This window comes from Triticum aestivum, chromosome 3D (genome assembly GCF_018294505.1).
Source record: "Triticum aestivum cultivar Chinese Spring chromosome 3D, IWGSC CS RefSeq v2.1, whole genome shotgun sequence".
NCBI lineage: Eukaryota > Viridiplantae > Streptophyta > Magnoliopsida > Poales > Poaceae > Triticum > Triticum aestivum.
In genome coordinates, this window is record NC_057802.1 from 22,211,005 (window position 1) to 22,230,710 (window position 19,706).

The window sequence follows — 19,706 nt, forward strand, 5'->3', positions numbered from 1 at the left end:
TGCAATTTTAGGGATTTGCCCAAGATTAGGTGAAACCTTTGATTTGCTTGGTTTGGATCTTTGTTTGCCCAAGATTAGGTGGACCCTTTGATCCCCCCCCCCCCATACTATATGATTCTTGTTAGTGAAACCTAGATTGTAATTTTTTTTAGATATATATGATGCCTAGTTTTATAGATAATTATGAGATGTTGAGTTTTGTAGCTATATGTGAGATGTTGAGTTTTTTTAGATATATATTAAATGTTGAGTTTATTTGAAATATGAGATGTTGATTTACTTGAACACATATGACATACTAGATATATATGAGAATTTACAATCATTTATTCATTGTGTGAGAAGGAGATGTTGAGATTCTTGTAGATGAATACATATGAGATGTTTAGATGAACACATATGAAATGTTGAGTGTTTACCGATATTTGAGATGAACTCATATATGTTTATTGTTTGAAATTTGTAAGGATGGTTTGGCTTCTCGACGATGTCTACGACACGAAACACCGGGCCTACATGATGCGCGAGAAGGAGATGGTAATAACGAGTAATCTAAATATTTTGCAAATTTGCCTTCAGTTGAAATTTACATGTCCTAAGATTTGTCATTACTTGTTTTTTGCAGAAGCTTGAACCTCTGAAGATTCGGTATCACGGGGTCTCTGGTCCTGCCATGCCTTACGATGAGCGGTACACACGGTACATCAAGCAGGCAGGACTACTCCCGTGGATTTAGTTGGTCAGCCGGTCCACGCCGAATCTGAACGCTCCACTGGTGTCCGCTCTTGCTGATCAGTGGAGGCCGGAGACGCACCGTTTCCATCTTCGGACTGGGGAGATGACCGTGACGCTCGAGGATATCTCGTTGATCACCGGTCTTGCTATCGACGGGATGCCTCTCTGTATGAGCACCGATTCTGACGGGTGGCGCGAGCAGATGATTGCTCTTATTGGTATGGTTCCTACCGAGGCTGAGGCTGATGTAGAGGAGGGAGAAGAGCCGAAGAAGAAGGAAAGGAAAGCAGCCGGAGCTGCTTTCACATGGATTCAAGAAAACTTTGCGCATTGCCCTGCGGATGCCACTGATGATGTGATACAGACACATGCTCGTGTCTATATGTGGTACGTTGTCTCGAGGACTTTGTTTCCTGACTCCACGGGCAAGAACGCTCCATGGATGTGGCTGAAGGCGTTGACCGTCTTCGATAGCAAATGGAGCTGGGGTTCAGCAACTCTTGCGTACTTGTACCGACAGGTAGTTGGTTTGTTTTGTTATCAACTCATTTGTTCATTACCAATGCAACCTTGCTGTCAACTGAACATTGTTTTTCTTTCATATGCAGCTGGACGATGCGTGTTGCAGGATCACAGATAGGGCAGGCATTGGTGGTAATATGCTTCTACTTTCTGTATGGAGCTGGGAGCGTCTGCCTGTTGGACGCCCGAAGAGCGTCAGGTTTAATCCTTGGTATGAAGATGAAGATGACGACTTACGGCGCCCCACATGGGCTTACAAGTGGGATGTGGTTTCCGAGATGACGAACGCTGTCAATCTCATGTACCGAAAGTACATTGCCGAGTTGGACACGATTACGCCTGAGCAGGTAACGAGGTCATTACTTCAGTCATTTCTCATGCTTGCCTAAAAAAAGTCACCAATTTTGCATTGTTGCCCTATTTCATAGGTGGAACGGCAGCCATATGGCGCTGATGACAGACTTGGGTACACCTGGAGTTTTCCATCAACCCGATGTGCTTGCGGGATAGGGATCTCTGGCTTATGCGGTGCCCACTGATATGCAACTGGGCTGTTGAGTTTCATTTGCCACATCGCGTGTTTCATCAGTTTGGTCTGTTCCAGCCTCACGCGCCGGAATGGGTGGATATGGACAAAGCACTTCATAGGTAAGAGAGCGTATTGACTAAGCATCGTCAGTCCTTCTTGATTTTGCTAATGTTTGGTATTGTACCATGCAGGTTGGACAGGAGAAGGCAGCGGAAGATAAAGGACTGGGACAAGTCGTATGTTACCCGCTTCCAGCTTTGCGTGGAGCAAGCTCGTAGTAGTGCACGCGCCCAGCTTCGTGAGCATAACCCACTTGATTTTGATAACTACATACGATGGCTTCTTGAAAATACTCGAGTTGAGATATGCCCGCCGGCATATAATGAGGATATTCTTGAAGAACCCGTAAGCTTTGAGGATCTATCAAAGGGGAAGTACAACAGAGATGTCAGGGTAGGGCAAGGAGTCCTTGCTGTTCCGGTGATTAACTATGTGGTAAATTGTTCCTTCTTTACTTTCCCGTTGGCCGTATTACACATGTTTGAATGGCTAACGTGTTCATTCTTTCTCATCTGCAGCGCACCGAGATCAAGAAAGCAGCTGATGAGAGCCAGTCTATTCTGGAGAACACACCGGTTGGAAAAGGCAATGATGATGGCTCACTACGAGCATTCCTCAAGGTACATATCGCATTCACTATGAGAGCCAGTCTATGTTGCGGAGTTTGATATCTTCCACACTTGTTCATGTTACAGCGGCAGGACAAGAAGTTAAGGCGGTTATCGAATATTCTCGGTTGCCGTGATCCCGAATTTGATGAACCATCTGCCTCTAGGTCCGGTACACCATCAAACCCCTCATCTCACCATCAGGGGGACGATGTGAGTTCCTCATATGCTTATCTGGATGATGAGGGTGCGGTCACCCAAGAGGTATGACTAATCCTTTAGATGTGATTCTCACTTGATTACGACGCCGGTCTTCACCATATTGTTTGATTGTGTGATAGGGCCATGAGCTTGATGATGACATGACTTTGGCGGACGCTCAACTTCGGTCCTCGTATGTGTTCAAGCCTAGGCAGCCCAGACGCCGGTACACGCCCAACGACTTTGATAACAGAGGCAACCCAAAGGTGGTCATAGGGACCTCGCGGATGTCTAGCTTGGATGATGAGGCAGAGGCGGAGGCGGAGGAGGAAGTGTAGGAAGAGGAGGTTCGTCCACCCAGGAAGAAGAAGATTGCCTGCAGGCGTGGCACCAGGAACACGCGCGGAAGTCATTAGTGCTTGTGTTTGTTAGTGCTCTTGTAGCCGTTTCATTAGGTTGATGAACTTGTGAGGTTATGTTATATGTTGGTGAACTCTTACTAGTGTGGTATTTGTGTTTGCGAACTAGTAGTAATGTTGAATTGTCCTAAATGATGTGATGTTCAAGTTATTAGTTGTCTTTGTTCAGTATTTGTGTTTACAGTAATTTTAGTGATGTTCAAGCAAGTTATGTGAGTGCTGCATGAGGCCAAAATGGCATCTGTTTCTGCAGTTTGGCAGTTAACAGCACTGCAGCGCCCAACAGCCAGGCGCTGCACTGTACTGTGCAGTGCCCAATGCTTAGGTGCCGCACCATACAGTGCAGCGCCCGTCTCATAGGCGCTGCTCAAATGGCCATGGCTATCCAAAGAGCCACAGAAGGCTTGCAGCACTGACCATCCACGAAAATTACCAAGTCAGAGTGCAGCGCCCAAGAGCCAGGCGCTGCAAGTGCAGCGCCTGTGTTCTGGGCGCTGCACGGCTGTTTACTGGAAAAACAGAGTTTACAACACGTTCACTTCACCGGGACATCATAATACTTACAATGACTGCAGCATCACAGCAATTTGAACAAACACACATTTTATGCCGATGACTTCATAACTTAAGACAATTCAAACATTACTATGACATGGTCCACGACACATTCAATACAAATGACAAATGGCAGCTTGCCCTAGAAGATAGTTCACCAACATCTCACATGCCCTCACAAGTTCGTGACACATTCATTAGAAGATAGTTGACGACGAGTGCACTGAAGCGAAGTCCCTACTGAGTAGAGCGAGGCCATTTCCCCTTCTTGTCACGTGCTGAGTCCTCCTCTTGTGCCTCGCGAGCCTTTGCAAGCTTTCTTGCCCTCTCCTCCTCACGAGCAAGTTTCGCTTGGCGTGCCCTCTCCTCCTCTCGTTTCTTCTGCTCCATCCTCTCCTTGTGACGACGCTCTTCCTCCAAGCCTCTTCAAAACGATTCTTTGAACCGCTGTTGCCGCCTAAGACAATCTTGGTATTGGTCCTTTTTGACATCTTCTGGCACTTCAAGATCTATCCACGTGAAGAACTTGCATAGAGGAGGCGGTGACTGCATACAAAAATTTTGTTAGTGTTGACACACATTTGATAGTAACATTTTACTTCTCGAGCTTACCGGTGGTTGGTCATAGGCGTTAGTTGGAAGTGCACAATCATAAGCATAGTTCGGGCATACAAAATATCTCCGCCCTTTCGTCCATGATTTCTTTCGGTCGGTGGACACCTTCACCTTGCAAACATCTCCACACCAACATGGCGGGATGTTGACATCTTTCTCCTTCACCCTGTCCAAAGATGCGTCCTCCCACTTGTTCGGCATGTCTTCTAGGTTAGCACACGGTGGCCCCGTCATGGAACCGGATGAAGCCATGCCTACAAAACCGAGAATTCTTGGTTAACCCTAACCCCCACTTAACAATAACCACAGCCCTAACCATAGCATAACCCTAACACCAACATCAAGCACACATAACCCTACCCCTAGCATACTATGAAATCCTAACCATACCAAATTAGCAAAGAAACATAACATGATTCAACACAAATTTGCAAATCCAAGCCAAAACTAGGGTTTCCCCAAAGTAGCAAAATTTGAGCAAATGTGACAATTCCTATGGATGAAAATGAGGGGATCGGAGGAGAATACCTTAAGGGAGGGGTTGGCTTCAAAATCAATGGTCAAATACTCTGGAGCTGAGAAGGATTTGAGAGGGGGAGAGAGGAGGGCGGAGGGGAGGCATTGAGCTTCGGGTTTGTGTGGGGGTGGGGGTGTGTGGGGTGGGGATGGGTGGGAGGGGGTGAGTGCAGCCTAATAGATGTCCAGATGTGCAGCGCCCAAGGGCAAGGCGCCACACTACACAGTGCCGCGCCTTGCCCATAGGCGCTGCACACCTGGACATCCTAGTCTAGAGAGCAACAGAAGCGTTCCAGTAGCTTTTCGACCCAAAAAGCTGCTAAGTTAGTGTGCAGCGCCTAAGGCCAAGGCGCTGCACTGTACTGTGCAGCGCCCAGCAGTAAGGCGCTGCACAGTATAGTGCAGCGCCTCTCCCTTAGGCGCTGCACACTGACTTAGCAAATTTTTTGGTCGAAAAGCTACTGGAACGCTTCTGTTGCTCTCTGGACTGGCATGTCCAGGTGTGCAGCGCCTAACAGCAAGGCATAGCACATAATCATATCCAGATCACATGTAGTAGTCCAAAACACAGAAAGAAAGACATAGCACATATAGTAGTCCAAATCACATAGTCATACATACATAGCAATATAGTAGTCCAATCACATAGTTATACACAAACATTGAGCCAAAACACATAGTCATTTACGTCTCATAGCACATAGTAGCACACATTTTGGTTCATAAGAAGGTCACGGTCCTTGTCCCTTCTTCTTCTTCTTCGCCCTCCTCCGACCACCAAGGGGTCTCACCTTCCCCCTCCGTGTCCTCCACCCCTTCATTGTTTCCATACCTATGAAAATGACAATATAATAGTTAGTCACACAATGCAAAATGACAACACAAGCATTGAGCCAAAAGAACAAGATCATAGTAAGTCACATATGGCAATGGTCCATTGAGCCAAGAGAACATTCCTCCACTACGGCCGCCGCCAGGGCCAAGATCACCACCATGGCCTCTACCACCACCACGGCCTAGACCACCACCACGGCCTCTACCGCCACCACGGCCTAGAGCACCACCACGGGCTCTACCACCACCACGGCCAAGACCGTCACCATGGCCTAGGCCTTCACCACGGCCAAGACCATCACCACAGCCTCTCCCACCACCACGGACAAGACCCTCACCACGGCCTAGTCCTTCACCACCGCCAAGACCATCACCACGGCCTAGGCCTTCACCACGGCCAAGACCATCCCCACGGCCTAGGCCATCACCACGGCCTCTACCACCACCACGGCCAAGACCATCACCACGGCCTCTTCTAAGACCTAGTTGAGTCCCTCTTTGTTGCCTAGTTCCTCGTTGGCTTGTTTGACTTGGTTGGCTACTCCTTGGTTGACTTGGTTGGCTATCATTTGCTTGGCTTGTGCTTGCATCATTTTTCTTTGATCTTTTCCTTGGTTTGGGACAAGTTCTTGTGTTGTGTCCCCGATGACTGAAGTCCCCACAACGGGATTGCTCACGAGGCTCTTGGAATTGGCCGGTGTCGTATTCTCCACCGCCACCACGGCCCCATCCGTCCATGTCACCTCTAAGACGCTTTGTATTACGTCTTCCCTGTCTAACGACCTTCAATTCCGGGTCCGGCCATAGTTGAACTCCATGATACTCCGACCATTGTGATTGGTCCAAGTATGGCTGAAACCGGGGAGCCCATGTATTCTTTACCGTCATGATTGAGAACTCGGACTCCCTCATGGTAAGAGGGTGATTGACGTCCACATTCCTAACACGGGATGCGTTTAACAAGTGCGAGCATGGGAGATGAAGCAACGATGGTCTCATGCAGCTACAATCACACCGTGTGAGGGAGACCTTGAAAGCGCGGCCTCCGTGTTGGTGGCCATCATTTGTGGTTCCTCCAGGCTCTTTCACCTCATACTTCCACTCGTTGTCGTCATATAGTACAGCTTCTTGGGAGTCTGCCTTTCGTGATTGAAAGTCCAACGATTCTTCAACCTTTGGTGGGAAATAGTACTTGTGCTTATCCTTGTTCTCACCAGCAATCTTCTTATCCGTCTCCATTGAGTACTGTAAAAAGTATCCATTCATCTTGTCAAATGTGTATTGAACTATTGCCGTCATGGGTAATGCACGTACACCCTTGAGCACCTTATTGAAGCATTCTAACATATTGCTTGTCATTTGACCGTACCTCCGGCCATCTTCATCGAAAGCACGTGCCCACATATTCCTTTCGACAATGTTCCTATTGAGAAATTCAAGACCACCGGGGTCAAGTTTCTTGTGTCTGAGCAATGCATTGAACAATGTGGCAAACCGCTTGTTGGTGAAAGCGAGACAACAATCTTGAAGATCATCGGCCAACTCCTTGATACCACATGCCCTATAGAAGTTTGCACAAAAGTGCCTCATGCACCATCGATGGTGCAACTTTGTATGTCCGGGAATGTCAACCACCACCGCGTTTAGAATTCCTGGATGGCGATCCGATATGACACAAATTTCCCTTTCAGCCGGTAATACCCTTGTTCTCAATTGACGCAAGAACCACTCCCAGTTATCATTGTTCTCCACCTCAACCAAAGCGAAAGCCAAAGGCAACACCCGGTTATTGGCATCACTTGCTATTGCAACCAATAAAGTGCCCTTGTATTGTCCGGTCAAGAACGTGCCATCAATGGCGATGACGGGCCGACAATGCTCAAAAGCCCTCACGCATTGCTCAAAGGCCCAAAATGCACGGCCAAATACTCGGACGGTCCTCCCGTTATGAATCAATGTTTGGTGCCCATGAGGCTCAACCACGTGAACCATGCCTGGGTTTGTGGCGGCCATAGCTAACAACAACCTAGGGAGTCGGTTGTATGCTTCCTCCCAATTGCCATACAACATCTTGAATGCGGCTTGCTTCGCCTTCCATGCCTTGCCGTACTTCACCTTGTAATGAAAGATGGCTTTCACAAGGTCAATGACACTCTTGATGCTCATTATTGGAAGTGTGGATATTTGGTTGGATAACCTGTAAGCAATGAACTCGGACGTGAGTTGTCTGTGTTGTTGGTACACAAGCTCGCCATCCGCATTCTTGTGCCGGCACATGTGAGTTGGTAGACAACTCACTATGCGCCAAGTGGGACCTCCTTTCCATGGCCTCGCACGCACAATCCATGGACATCTTGGCACTTCACATTTGACCGTGTAACGCACATTGACGTCCGAGTTGGCCACTTTATGTGGACGATAATGTGTAACCGAGTAGTTGTCGAGCCACATCTTCAATTCCAAGAAGGATTCAAACTCACAACCGGGATATATCCCGTTCTTGCCGTCTTCCAAATCACGGTGAGAACTTGGCCTAGCTCCAAGAGATATGCATTTGCCACCATCCACAACGGCTTCATCCGCGAGACTAAGATCCTTGAACAATGGTGTCTTGTGATCCCGCCCGAATACCTTCTTGAATGCTTGGGCCTCCTTCGGCGTGAACCCCTCCTCATCAACTTCTTCATCGGGACCATCGTCATCCGAGTCCGATGCATATGCACGGGAAAAAGGGATGGATTGGTCCATTGTCTCTTGCACATGATATTGGTCGAGATCACCCACATTGTTGTCATGGAGATCAACTTCGTTGTCATCCTCCTCGTACTCATCATTCTCCTCTTCAAAAGCTTCATTTTGGTTGTTTGGAGTCGGGCTCAATGTTGGCCAATCTTGTTGCATGAAATGAGGTTCACTCATTTGATCTTGGTTAATGGGTGGGGGAGTGCTAGCAACCAACGGGGAGGGGTTCCGGTTCAAGTCCAAATTCAAAGTAGACTCAACCTTCTTGGAGGCAAATAACTCAAGAGCCTTGTCTAGAGATTCGGCAACCATCTCCTTGTATGCAACCCAACGTTGCTCGGAGTTCACACGCATTGTCTTCCAACGGATGTGCATTCCAAAACCAACATTATGCCTTCCCTCGAACTCAACAACGTCACTTGGGTCCATCCAATTCAAATCCTTCCTCACTTGGTCCAAGAGCTCCGCATAGCTAGGACTACTCTCAAACACCATGTCAAGCTCATCCGGGTCCGGCTCAACATTGCCTTTCAAAAAGGCCTCTTTATCCACATGATGAACATAAACACATGTTCTCCCCATCCCTATAATAATCAAAAACACACATATATCAAGTAAGTACTTACCAAAAATATTCGCACAAAATACATATGCCATAACATATATATGAATTAATAACCATAACCCCCACATAACAATTACCACAACCCTAACCATAGCATAACCCTAACACCAACATCAAACACACATAACCCTAACCCTAGCATACTATGAAAGCCTAACCATACCAAATTAGCAAAGAAACATAACATGATTCAACACAAATTTGCAAATCCAAGCCAAAAGTAGGGTTTCCCCAAAGTAGCAAGATTTGAGCAAATGCGACAATTCCTATGGATGAAATAGTCGGGATCGGAGGAGATTACCTTAAGGGAGGGGTTGGCTTCGAAATCCACGGTCAAATACTCCGGATTTGCAAGATTTGAGAAGGATTTGAGAGGGGGGAGGGGAAGAGAGGCAAGTCTAAGGGTTTGGGTGGGGTGGGGTGTGTGGGGTGGGGCTGGGAGGGGAGAGAGGGTGGGGCCAGCCTAAGTGGAACACAGACTGTGCAGCGCCTAAGAGACGGGCGCTGCACATTACAAGTGTGGCGCCTAGGCCTTAGGCGCTGCAGTGATGTCTGTGGGGCCGCAACTGGACCAGGGCTGCCACGCTGGCAGGAGGTGCGACGCCTAAGGCCGAGGCGCTGCAGCGTTGGGTGCGGCGCCTCGCTGTCGGGCGCCACACTAAAAGGTCGGTAGAGTGAAATTTTTTCGAGAACATGTCAGTTTGTGATTTGATTTTGCCCTCAGGTCAAATATGTGATTTCTGCCTACTATATACGGACAAAGTTAGCATCCAGGTTCTTTCGGTCTGCCACCTTGAAGCACTAGAGTAGAAGCTGAGAAGGTTCGGTGACCATTAGAGTGACGGGGATGCATGCAATTTCAAGCACAATCTCCACCTGACCTGGGCAACACGGTTTACGGATATTTGAATGATAGTTCTGGACAACTGGGAGATGTTGGGATCACGTGTCCTATAACTATATTTAAATTACTTTTGAAATTATTGATATTCGGAATGCCCAGTTGTGAAATTATACATGGAAATACTTTGCATGTTTAACATGAAATTAGTACTTGTTGTAATGTACTTAAGTATTATATATATGTTTGAGGAAGCTAGTCGATTATCAGTGAAACACAATATACTATGTACATTTGAAAGACTACATCGCATACTGATAATTCGAAGGAACTAGAGCAATAGTTAGATTATAACCCTGACTATTATCTACATGACTAATCATTTAGATTAATTATGACACACAACTCACATGTCTGTGTCCCGGGATGTAATAAATATTATTCAATTAAAGGTGAATTATATTGTGGTTGTTAATCACACCCGGATTCTACTCACTCTATTCCATAATGTAGTTTGTATATATTTTTTGGAAAGTTTAATTTTGAGAACTTTAACCAAGTTTATAGAGAAAATTATTTATGTCTAAAATACTAAATATGTAAAATATGAAACTACATTGGCACTATAGATGTAAATGTTTCTCTCCAAAAACTGGCTCTAAATTTCTGAGATTTTACTTAAAATCTATATGCACTATACAATGCAAGGGAGGGAGTATTTGAAAACAAGTTAGTTTAAACTTTAAAAGTTATCTGCATACATGCATATAGATAAGAACTCTGGAATTAGTAGTATAAGTAGGTGTCAACCTAAATTGCATTGTGAGCGTCATCACCGAGAAGGCAGAGGAATTGAGGATAGGCCGAAAACCCCAATTTTCTTAACATGAAGTTGGTTTCTTACATTTCAAAAAATAGAGTTGTTGTTTAAAGTTATTGTCCTAGGAGGGTTCACCTTCTTCTAAATCTTAACTTGGAAAATGGAAGTATACGTACAGGAGTACAATGCACACCCTTTTCAATTTAAAAAGAAAGTATGTTTTCACCTCTAGGTTCGAATTAATAGCCTCTAAAATCTTACAAAATTTAGTATAATCCCTACTTGAAAATCACACGTCGCCGTGTGGTTGGGCGCAAGCCGAGTCTTAAAACACGGGCACTCAGCTTAGTTTCTCGTAAGCCGACTACCAAGTGAAAAACAAACAACAAAGAATGAGAACTCGGCTTAACTGCCCACCATAAGCCGAGTGTTAGAAAAAAAAGTGCTCGGCTTATAAATACCAGTCATCATACAGAAAAAAAAAACTCTTGGCTTACAGTCCAGTCTTGGCAGCGTTTCCTGCCATGTGGCCATCAGAGAGGTGGTTGACGGCATCGTGACAGAGCACGCTATAAGCCAAGTGGGTACCGTGGAATTAGTTTATTGTTTAAAGTATGTGAATTATAAGTCGGGTGCCCGTGAAACGGAACTGGCTTACACATGGCATTTCTTAATGCCAAAAATCACTTTTTAATGTTTTGCATTGCATTTATATTTACTTATTGCATTTTATTTATTTTCTCCTTTCTCACCCATTTTCTCTGGGCTATTTTTCATCGCCCTTTCGATTCCCCAATTTCCAGATCTCTCTCTCTCCCTCTCTCTCTAATAATTACCGTCATTTTGCCACTTTAAAGTGGTCTTGCCTTGTACTCTTCACACCCTCTAGTCTACCCATATTAAGATTTTTAGAAGACTAGTTTTGTGTAACATAACACATATATTATTTTGATTAAGGATCGATTGACGATAATACTTAGTAGTCGATCAAGATAGGTCATTCGTAACCAAAAAAAAGAGAAGTGGCGGTTGTTGTTCTGATGCGCTGGTCCTATGGGGCCTTAGCACGACGATTTCCTGACTGTCTACTACGATAATATTTGTCCGCCTCCAATGTGGGAGGGGCGATGACGGCGGCGGCGCGCTCCAGTGCTTGTACTTATCGCGGATGTAATTTTTACTTCTGATGTTCTTTGTACTACCTTAACAATTGATGAATAGATCAGAAGTTTTCCAAAACAAAAAAGAGAAGTGTAGCTAACACACAAGCGATGACGTACGTTCACCGGCCCGCTGCTACTCCATAATATTTTATTGGACAGCACTACTCCCTACTGTATTTGTTAACGTGCAAAGGTAGTAGGAGTACCAGATTCTAGTAATTAGTAATTCGTTTCTATGTTGAACTGATCTCCCCATGGGACGTTAGCACATACGGCTGGGATGTAAAGTCTGATTCCGTTCGTCATTGATGACGTCGTCCTTTCTAGCATAATGTGCCTTCATCGGATGATCACCATATATTATACACATACAAAGTGAGCATCCCGGTACTTTCTGTCTGCCACCTTGAGGCTGAGAAGGTTCGGTGCCCATTAGATTAGAGTGACAGATGCAAGTTCAAACAATCTCCACCTAATAACCTGGGCAACACGGCTGCAATCCATGTTGGGCCTCTATAAATGTCCGGTTCCTCTTGGTCATCTTCATCAATCACTTGTCATCCTACTCCCTTGTGACATTCCAAACACAAACCTACGTACACTCCTCAACCCACACCACCAATCAGGAACAGAAGTTATTGTTGACGACATGGAAGGCACCACAGCCAACAAGACCATGATCAGTGCCCGGAAGCCGCGGGTGATGCTCTACTCCTCCCCACTCATGGGGCACCTCGTCCCCATGATCGAGCTCGCCAAGCTCTTCGCCGCCCGTGGGCTAGCCATCACGGTCGTCCTCATGGACCCGCCGTACGATACCGGCGCTACGGGCCCCTTCCTCGCCGGTGTCTCCGCAGCCAACCCCTCCATTTCTTTCCATCGCCTGCAACAGGTCAAGCTCCTGGAGTCTGACGACTCCGTGATGCCAGCCTTGGCATTCGCCCGCCTCTCCAACCCGCACCTACGTGACTTCCTCGCTGGCGCTTCTCCGGACTTCCTCGTGGTGGACTTCTTCTGCAGTGCCGCCATGGACGTAGCCGCGGAACTCGACATCCCCGCCTACTTCTTCTCCACCTCCGGCGCCCAGATCCTGGCTTTCTTTATGCACCTCACGGTTCTGCACGGGAAAAGCACGAGGAGCTTCCGGGAAATGGGCGAAGAACTCGTGCACGTCCCGGGGATCACCCCGTTTCCGGCGACGCACTCCATCCAGCCACTCATGGATCGTGACGGTGCGTCCTACCAGGCATTACTAAATGTGAGCCTCGACCTGTTCCGATCACAGGGCATCTTCATCAACACCTTCCGCTCGCTGGAGCCTCGTGCCATGGACACCATGCTCGCCGGGCTCTCCGCCCCACCCGGCCTCTCGACACCCCCGGTCTACTGCATTGGGCCGTTGATCAAGTCGGACAAGGTGGGTGTGAAGCGCGGCAATGAGTGCCTCGCATGGCTGGACGCGCAACCCAAGGCCAGTGTGGCGTTCCTGTGCTTTGGCAGCCTCGGCCGTTTCAGCGCCGAACAAACCAGGGAAGTGGCAACCGGGCTGGAGGCTAGTGGACAAAGGTTCCTCTGGGTCGTGCGGAGCCCGCCGAGCGACGACACGACTACAGAGCCGGACTTGGATGTGCTGCTTCCGAAGGGTTTCCTGGACCGGACCAAGGGCAGGGGCCTCGTCGTGAAGTCATGGGCACCACAAGGTGATGTTCTAGCACATCATGCCGTGGGAAGTTTTGTGACACACTGCGGGTGGAACTCGGTGCTCGAGTCTACTATGGCAGGTGTGCCTATGCTGGCCTGGCCATTGTACGCGGAGCAAAAGATGAATGCGGTGTTCCTCGAGAAAGAGATGGAGTTGGCTGTCGCGATGGAAGGGTACGACAAGGAGGTGGTGGAGGCAAAGGAGATTGCCAAAAAGGTCAGGTGGATGATGGATTCGGAGGGCGGGAGGGTGCTCCGAGAGAGAACTCTAGCAGTGATGCGGCAGGCGAATGAGGCTCTACTCGAGGGTGGAGAATCAGAGGCGACCATGACGGGCTTTGTGGACGCGTGGGTTAAAGCTTGACATGTGCAACATCATTTATAAATGGTCATGGAAATAAGGAGTGAGCGTTGGGTCTTAAAAGTGTGATTTTAGTTTCTTCCTCTCTGTAACATGTACTATCAACACATAATAGAGAAATCTCTATATATGCCACTCCAAACATTTTTTTGCGGAAACACTCCAAACTTGACAGTATGCTTATATTCCGTCTCAAAATTTATATCCAGAACCATGCTAGACATTTATCATATGGCTATCTTACCACCTCCCCCCGACGGTCTACTAAAAGATGTGGTGCATTTTGAACTCGACCGGCTTTCCAATCTGAGCGGCGATCAGAACTAAAAAGGCCTCCTACATGCACCAGTCAATCTGCTTCCTTGCCCGGTCGGCGACACCGCTGCCAGGCTTGGTATCCCATTGTTTAGGTCAGTTCAGGCGAGGCCTCACCAAGGACACCGCCTCGAGCACATCTCGTTCTTGACGTTGCCTTGCTCTCATGTGTGTGAATCGACTGAACGCGTGGAAATTTCCATGTGACCATTTAATGGCAAATGCGACCGAAGATATGTATATGTTGCTTACCACTAGTGTCTACTAGTCGTTGACCATGTTTTTTTTTTAGAAAAAGAGGACGACCCCCGGCCTCTGCATCTGAACGATGCATACGGCCATTTTATTAATTATTGACACAGGACCTTACAGAGTCAAAGCCTAGTCAGATTTTTCTCAAATTGGTCATCCACACCCCTGAGACTCGGAGGTCGGTGAATGGAGAGAATTGACCGTCTACCAGCCAATGTTACCAGCCAATGTGGTGTGTTTTTACCCAGTGAACGATTTTAGTGTCATCTTTGTATCCCTGAAATTTGACCATGTGGGTAGCTGGGCTGTTCGCCTACAAAAAGGATCAGTTCGGATAACACAGGCTCGTCCGAGTGGGTACCGACACATACCCATGCAGCTTCATGACCCTGGCTCCATAAACTGGATCAGCAGCATGGGGCACGTCTTACTCGCCAGGTCCCCCAACACGATGGTGGCCAACGTGTTGGATGAGGTGAAACTCAAGTGATGGTGAGCAGGAGTCATGGTAGAGTGACCTGCGACTACGGGAGGTGTTCAAGCTCAGGTATTTTTTTTTTCTAAGGCTGGGACTGCTACCTAAGAGCATCTACAATCGGACATAGCAAATATGACCCCTTAAACGCCTGCGGACGCGTCCGGTTAGTGATCGGGCGTGTCCGTTTTGCGTCCCCATTTATCCGTCCGCACAGTCACACTTCTCATTTTTCTCCTCATATGTCTGGTCACTTGCACGTGATTGGTGGAGATGAAGAGAGAGAAATAAAAGAATGAATAAAGAAATAGAAAAGGTGGTCCGGGGTGGGGCCGTGTCCTACGTGGCAGAGTGCCCGGGCGCGTCCGCAAGCCCTCATATCCTCCCCATATTTGAGATGGATATGAGGGCTTGCGGACAGTCCGGGCCACGTTTTTTCTTCTCTCCTGTCCGGTCACTGACGGGACGCGCCCGCGGACGTATAAGGGATGGTCTGAGAGGTACGGCTGTAGATGCTCTAAGACCCTGCTTGGAATGGATGTAAACTTTTACACCTGTATTTATTTTACAGTTGTAAAATACCGGTCGCAGATGATTTTCCGCCTGGAAACAAGACGACCAGTTCAAGTGTGTATCCTAAACCAACCGAATACTGGCGAAAACGCTTATCCAAGCGGAGCCTATCTAGTACCTAACTCCACTATTGCACTAGGGTAAGTATGCTACTGGTCGCAACTGGCCTGAGTGTAGCCTCCATAATTGGACCCGCAAACTAAGCAGGGTCGCAACCCGAGCGGCTTTGCTACATCCTGATATAAGTATCTAGGGAGAACCTGAGGCTTCTCAGAGCTCAGCGACTGTCGGCCGTCGGATCGTTTACTTGATGCGTTTAGGGCCGTCGGCTCTCGCTCCCGGAAGACCTTGGTCGTTGGATCAAAAAAAGTTACTGCTACAATGAATAGTTACCCTCTCGTTCCTGCCACCGCCTGTAATTTCCTTGCCCTGCCGAGGGCATTTTGGTCATTTCACGTGCAGGTTTATAAAGGACAGCCGCTCTTTGTTGAACCCTAGCCGCCGCCTCCTCTCTCCTCCCGCGCGCGTCCTCTCCCCTCCCCTCCCACGTGCCTCCTCTCCTCCCACCCACATCGCCGCCGCCGCCACCCACTGCCTCGAACCGCGCCGTCGGCGGCCAGATCCGCCGCAACAGAACCCCCCTCCCAACGACGACGAGCAGCAGCGGAGGGAGGACGAGGAGCGCGACGGCGGCAGCGGCGGCGGGGAGCAGCAGCAGCAGGCCAAGGCGGCGCAGCAACAGGCCTTGGGCTTGGGCGACGTCGACGCCGCCAAGATAAGCAGCAGAAGAGGAGAGTTCATCCCCTCCTGGCCCGACACCGGCAGCCATGGGGCTGCGCCTCCTCTCTGCCTCTGGTGGGTTCATTCCCTGCCCCTCCTTCCTCCTCCTCCTCCTCCTCCTCCTCCTCCTCTTCTTCCTCTCTATCTCTTTCTAATCTCTCTCTTCTTTTGTAGCAGCAGAGGAGAGGAGTGGGGATGAGCTTGCAGCTCCTGATGTGCTTCAATTCGATTTGGAGTAGAGCAATTGATGTATTCCTACAGCTGCTGTAGAGGATAGGAGAGCACATCACACAATTCTCCACCTTTAATGAACAACGGCCGGCATCTCCGCTCCACGGCGTCGCCAACTAGCTAGGTGAGCCCCTTTGCTTGGTCAACTCTAATACATTCCTATTATAGATCTGTCCAGGATTTTATGTGATTGGGCCTGCTGTTGATCTATGATGCACAGAACGAGTGATTTGTGGTTGAGTAGTCCATTTAGCCCTTTCGATGCTTGCTGTGTAATCCACCATGTATCATATTGTTCAGATCCCATGATTAGCCATTTTTTACCTGTACATGTTTGCTCTGTGGTCGACCATGTATCAGACTGTTTAGTTTGACCGCTTGCCTCTGCTAATTGTAGTCAACCCATCACACGATTGATGTTTGTATGGCTTGCCTTTAAAGAATGTGCCCTGCCATGTTTAAAAGCAGGTCCGCATCATCGTTATGTTGCTACAAATCTCTGGGGTTTTTTTCAGATTCATGTTGCACGTATACCTTGCTTGTCCTGGACTTGCCCCTGATAACAAAAAATGTGTCGAGTGTTTGCCGATTCAATTCTGCCATATTACATTACCATGGATAACATGTATTAATCTGTTAAGCTTTTCTTGCTGCATAGGACTGCTTGTAGACTCGGTATGATTTAGTTGATTGTTGGTTCTTGTGCCTAGGACCAGATCGGTCCTTTGCTGTTGTCTGTGGCTTTAGTAGCTTAATATCTCCACCTATTGCTTTTATGGTGCATGCCCTATGTAGAAGACTTGTGTAAGCGTATACCTTGCAAGGTACTGTTTACTCATGGTTCGGGTTAGGGGACTCGGAGCGGCGGATTGACTGATGACAGGATTTTGGTTGCGCAGATGAGCTGGAGGTGTCGGATGTGTCCACGGTGTTGGATGTGCCTCAGGATCTGAACGAACAACAGGCTAGGCATACCACTCTCTTGTCCAGCGCCGTTCTTTGTGTGTGTGCCTTCTAGTGTGATCTAATTCTTGACATATCCCTAGGCATCTTGAAATATCTCTAGACAGGTTCTCATGTTCAGCGCATCCAGTTTGGTTGATTATTTTGGGAAGCTTATTTTGGAAAGGCTTTGAGAGGCTGTCTGAATCACCACCTTGTGTTTAATAGAATTATACATAGTTTTGTACAACCATTTCATTTTTGCATAGGGCTACAAAGTACAATCAAACAATCTGCAGCTTAGCACTACTGTATTTCCTGGACTCCCCAATTTGGGATTTAAGCATTGAGGCGTTGAATATGTCTATATGAACTGCAGTTCTATATTTCCTGCTACTCGAGCTGGCTCTCTCTCTCCAACGTCTTGGTTTGCAGGCCGCTACGTGGTGAGGTACTGACTAAGGAGCATGAATCGCCACCACCACGTACCAGATGTTGCCATCAAGGTCGGCGTCATAGTGACTGTCGATGACTTGCAGGTCCATCTCTCTCTTTCTCTCTCTCTCTCTCTCTCTCTCTCTCTCTCAAATGTCAAGCTAGATTCCCTCTTATTTTGCATATTGGAAATGTCCCGAAAGTTAATTGACTGAAATGCCATGTCTTGCGAAATGCTAATGCCATGATAATTAGATGCATGTGCAGATCTTTTTTTTCGTTGAAATGTTTTCAGATGCATGTTATGGATTGATTTCCGGCTGTCCGATCTTGAGTTTGATATGCCGTCAAATTGTACTGCTAAATAATTGCGTTGTTATTTTCATTTCCTTCAGCTGATGCATTGATCAACACCGGTCTAGCGAAACTGAGCTATAAATATGTGAAAATTGGTATGGATTGCTCTCTGGACCATATTTCTCATGACATGTTGGACACAATTGCTAGAATATTTTTAATAGTATATATGTTTTACTCAAATGTGTTACTTGTCTCTTCTTTCAGATGATTGGCGGGCAAAATTAAAGAGGGATTACCAAGGAGATACACCTGAGCAAGCAGCTAGACCCAATGTACTAATGTAAATCGCTCAACCATTTTGATAATTAGTCTCTCAAGAGTTCTTTTCTTAGTATATTATTCTTCAAGTTCCACTTACATTTTACTAAGTCATGCCCAAATGCCTTTTCTATAAATCATTCTAAAAGATCCATTTGTGACTTACTACCCCCCTCTGCCCATATTTTTATCTATGGATGCTGCTCTCTCTCTCTCTCTCTCTCTCTGTTATGGCCATGCTTAGTGCTTCCGTTTAGTCCAAAGGGAGTAGCTCAATTGTGTCCTGAATAAATTAGATCTTTCCGAAAACATTTTAACCAGGATCCACCTTGGTTCGGTATGTGATTATAATCACATCTCGCGCTATAGTAAAATCGTAGTTGTGCTTTCTGAAACATCTTTTCTAGGGCACTGATTCAGGTAGATAGTTCTAAATTTACTGCGGACACATATAAGCTCACTCGCTCAATTTTGAAATTGTTCATATTTATGGCTTCGGTATAGTATACATAGTAATCATGACTAGATCGTAGAAGTTAGAGATGTACAAATGATTGATTGGAAATATATATTTGTATTTGGAACAACACACTGGATCACGTCAGGTAAATATTTTTGTAGAATATACGTCAGGTTTAGAACTTTTGACAACGACTGCTGAAAAACCAAAGTAAATCCATGATATATAGTCAGTATAATATATATTTAGATATTCATGGCACTGCATAAGCATAGTTCAGTTCCCCTGGGAGCACTAGCTGCTGGCTTTTACATGTATATCTTGATTCTAATAAGATGCAGCTAATCTTAGAAAATATAGTAAGCACCTATCATGAAATTTAAAACTGGCGTGATGTGTCTCTCCGTTGATAACTATGATGCTTGCATAGATGGTTGATTTATTTGATTATAATCAAACTAAACCATCATAATATTAAGTATTGATTATTCGGATGAAAAATGATCAAAGAAATACATGTACCAAAGTCACATCTATTGAGATAATGATTAGGCATACAATTGCTTCTTTAAATTATTGTGATATTGTAGTTCTCTGTAGTCTAATAAATTATGTACTGTGGTCCTCCGCCTCACCGCTTAACGGGATGGACCGGGAAACGTACGCCAAGGCGAGACCTGGCTCTCCTCTTAAGTTGATTGGTTTCTCTTTCTACATTCCTTTTTCTATGGTCTCATTTGGCATTTCTCCTTCATGATTATTATGTTGTCCCTTTTGG

The 19,706-nt window shown here is 46.7% G+C and overlaps 1 protein-coding gene across 1 annotated transcript; it reads left to right on the forward strand.

Moving 5' to 3' along the window:
* Window positions 1–12,201: 12,201 nt before the first annotated feature.
* On the forward strand, window positions 12,202–14,010 carry LOC123073858 (UDP-glycosyltransferase 88B1-like). Its single transcript, XM_044496869.1, has one exon. The coding sequence runs from the start codon at window positions 12,288–12,290 to the stop codon at window positions 13,848–13,850; it is 1,563 nt and encodes a 520-aa protein (XP_044352804.1). The 5' UTR covers window positions 12,202–12,287; the 3' UTR covers window positions 13,851–14,010.
* The last annotated feature ends 5,696 nt before the right edge of the window (window positions 14,011–19,706 follow it).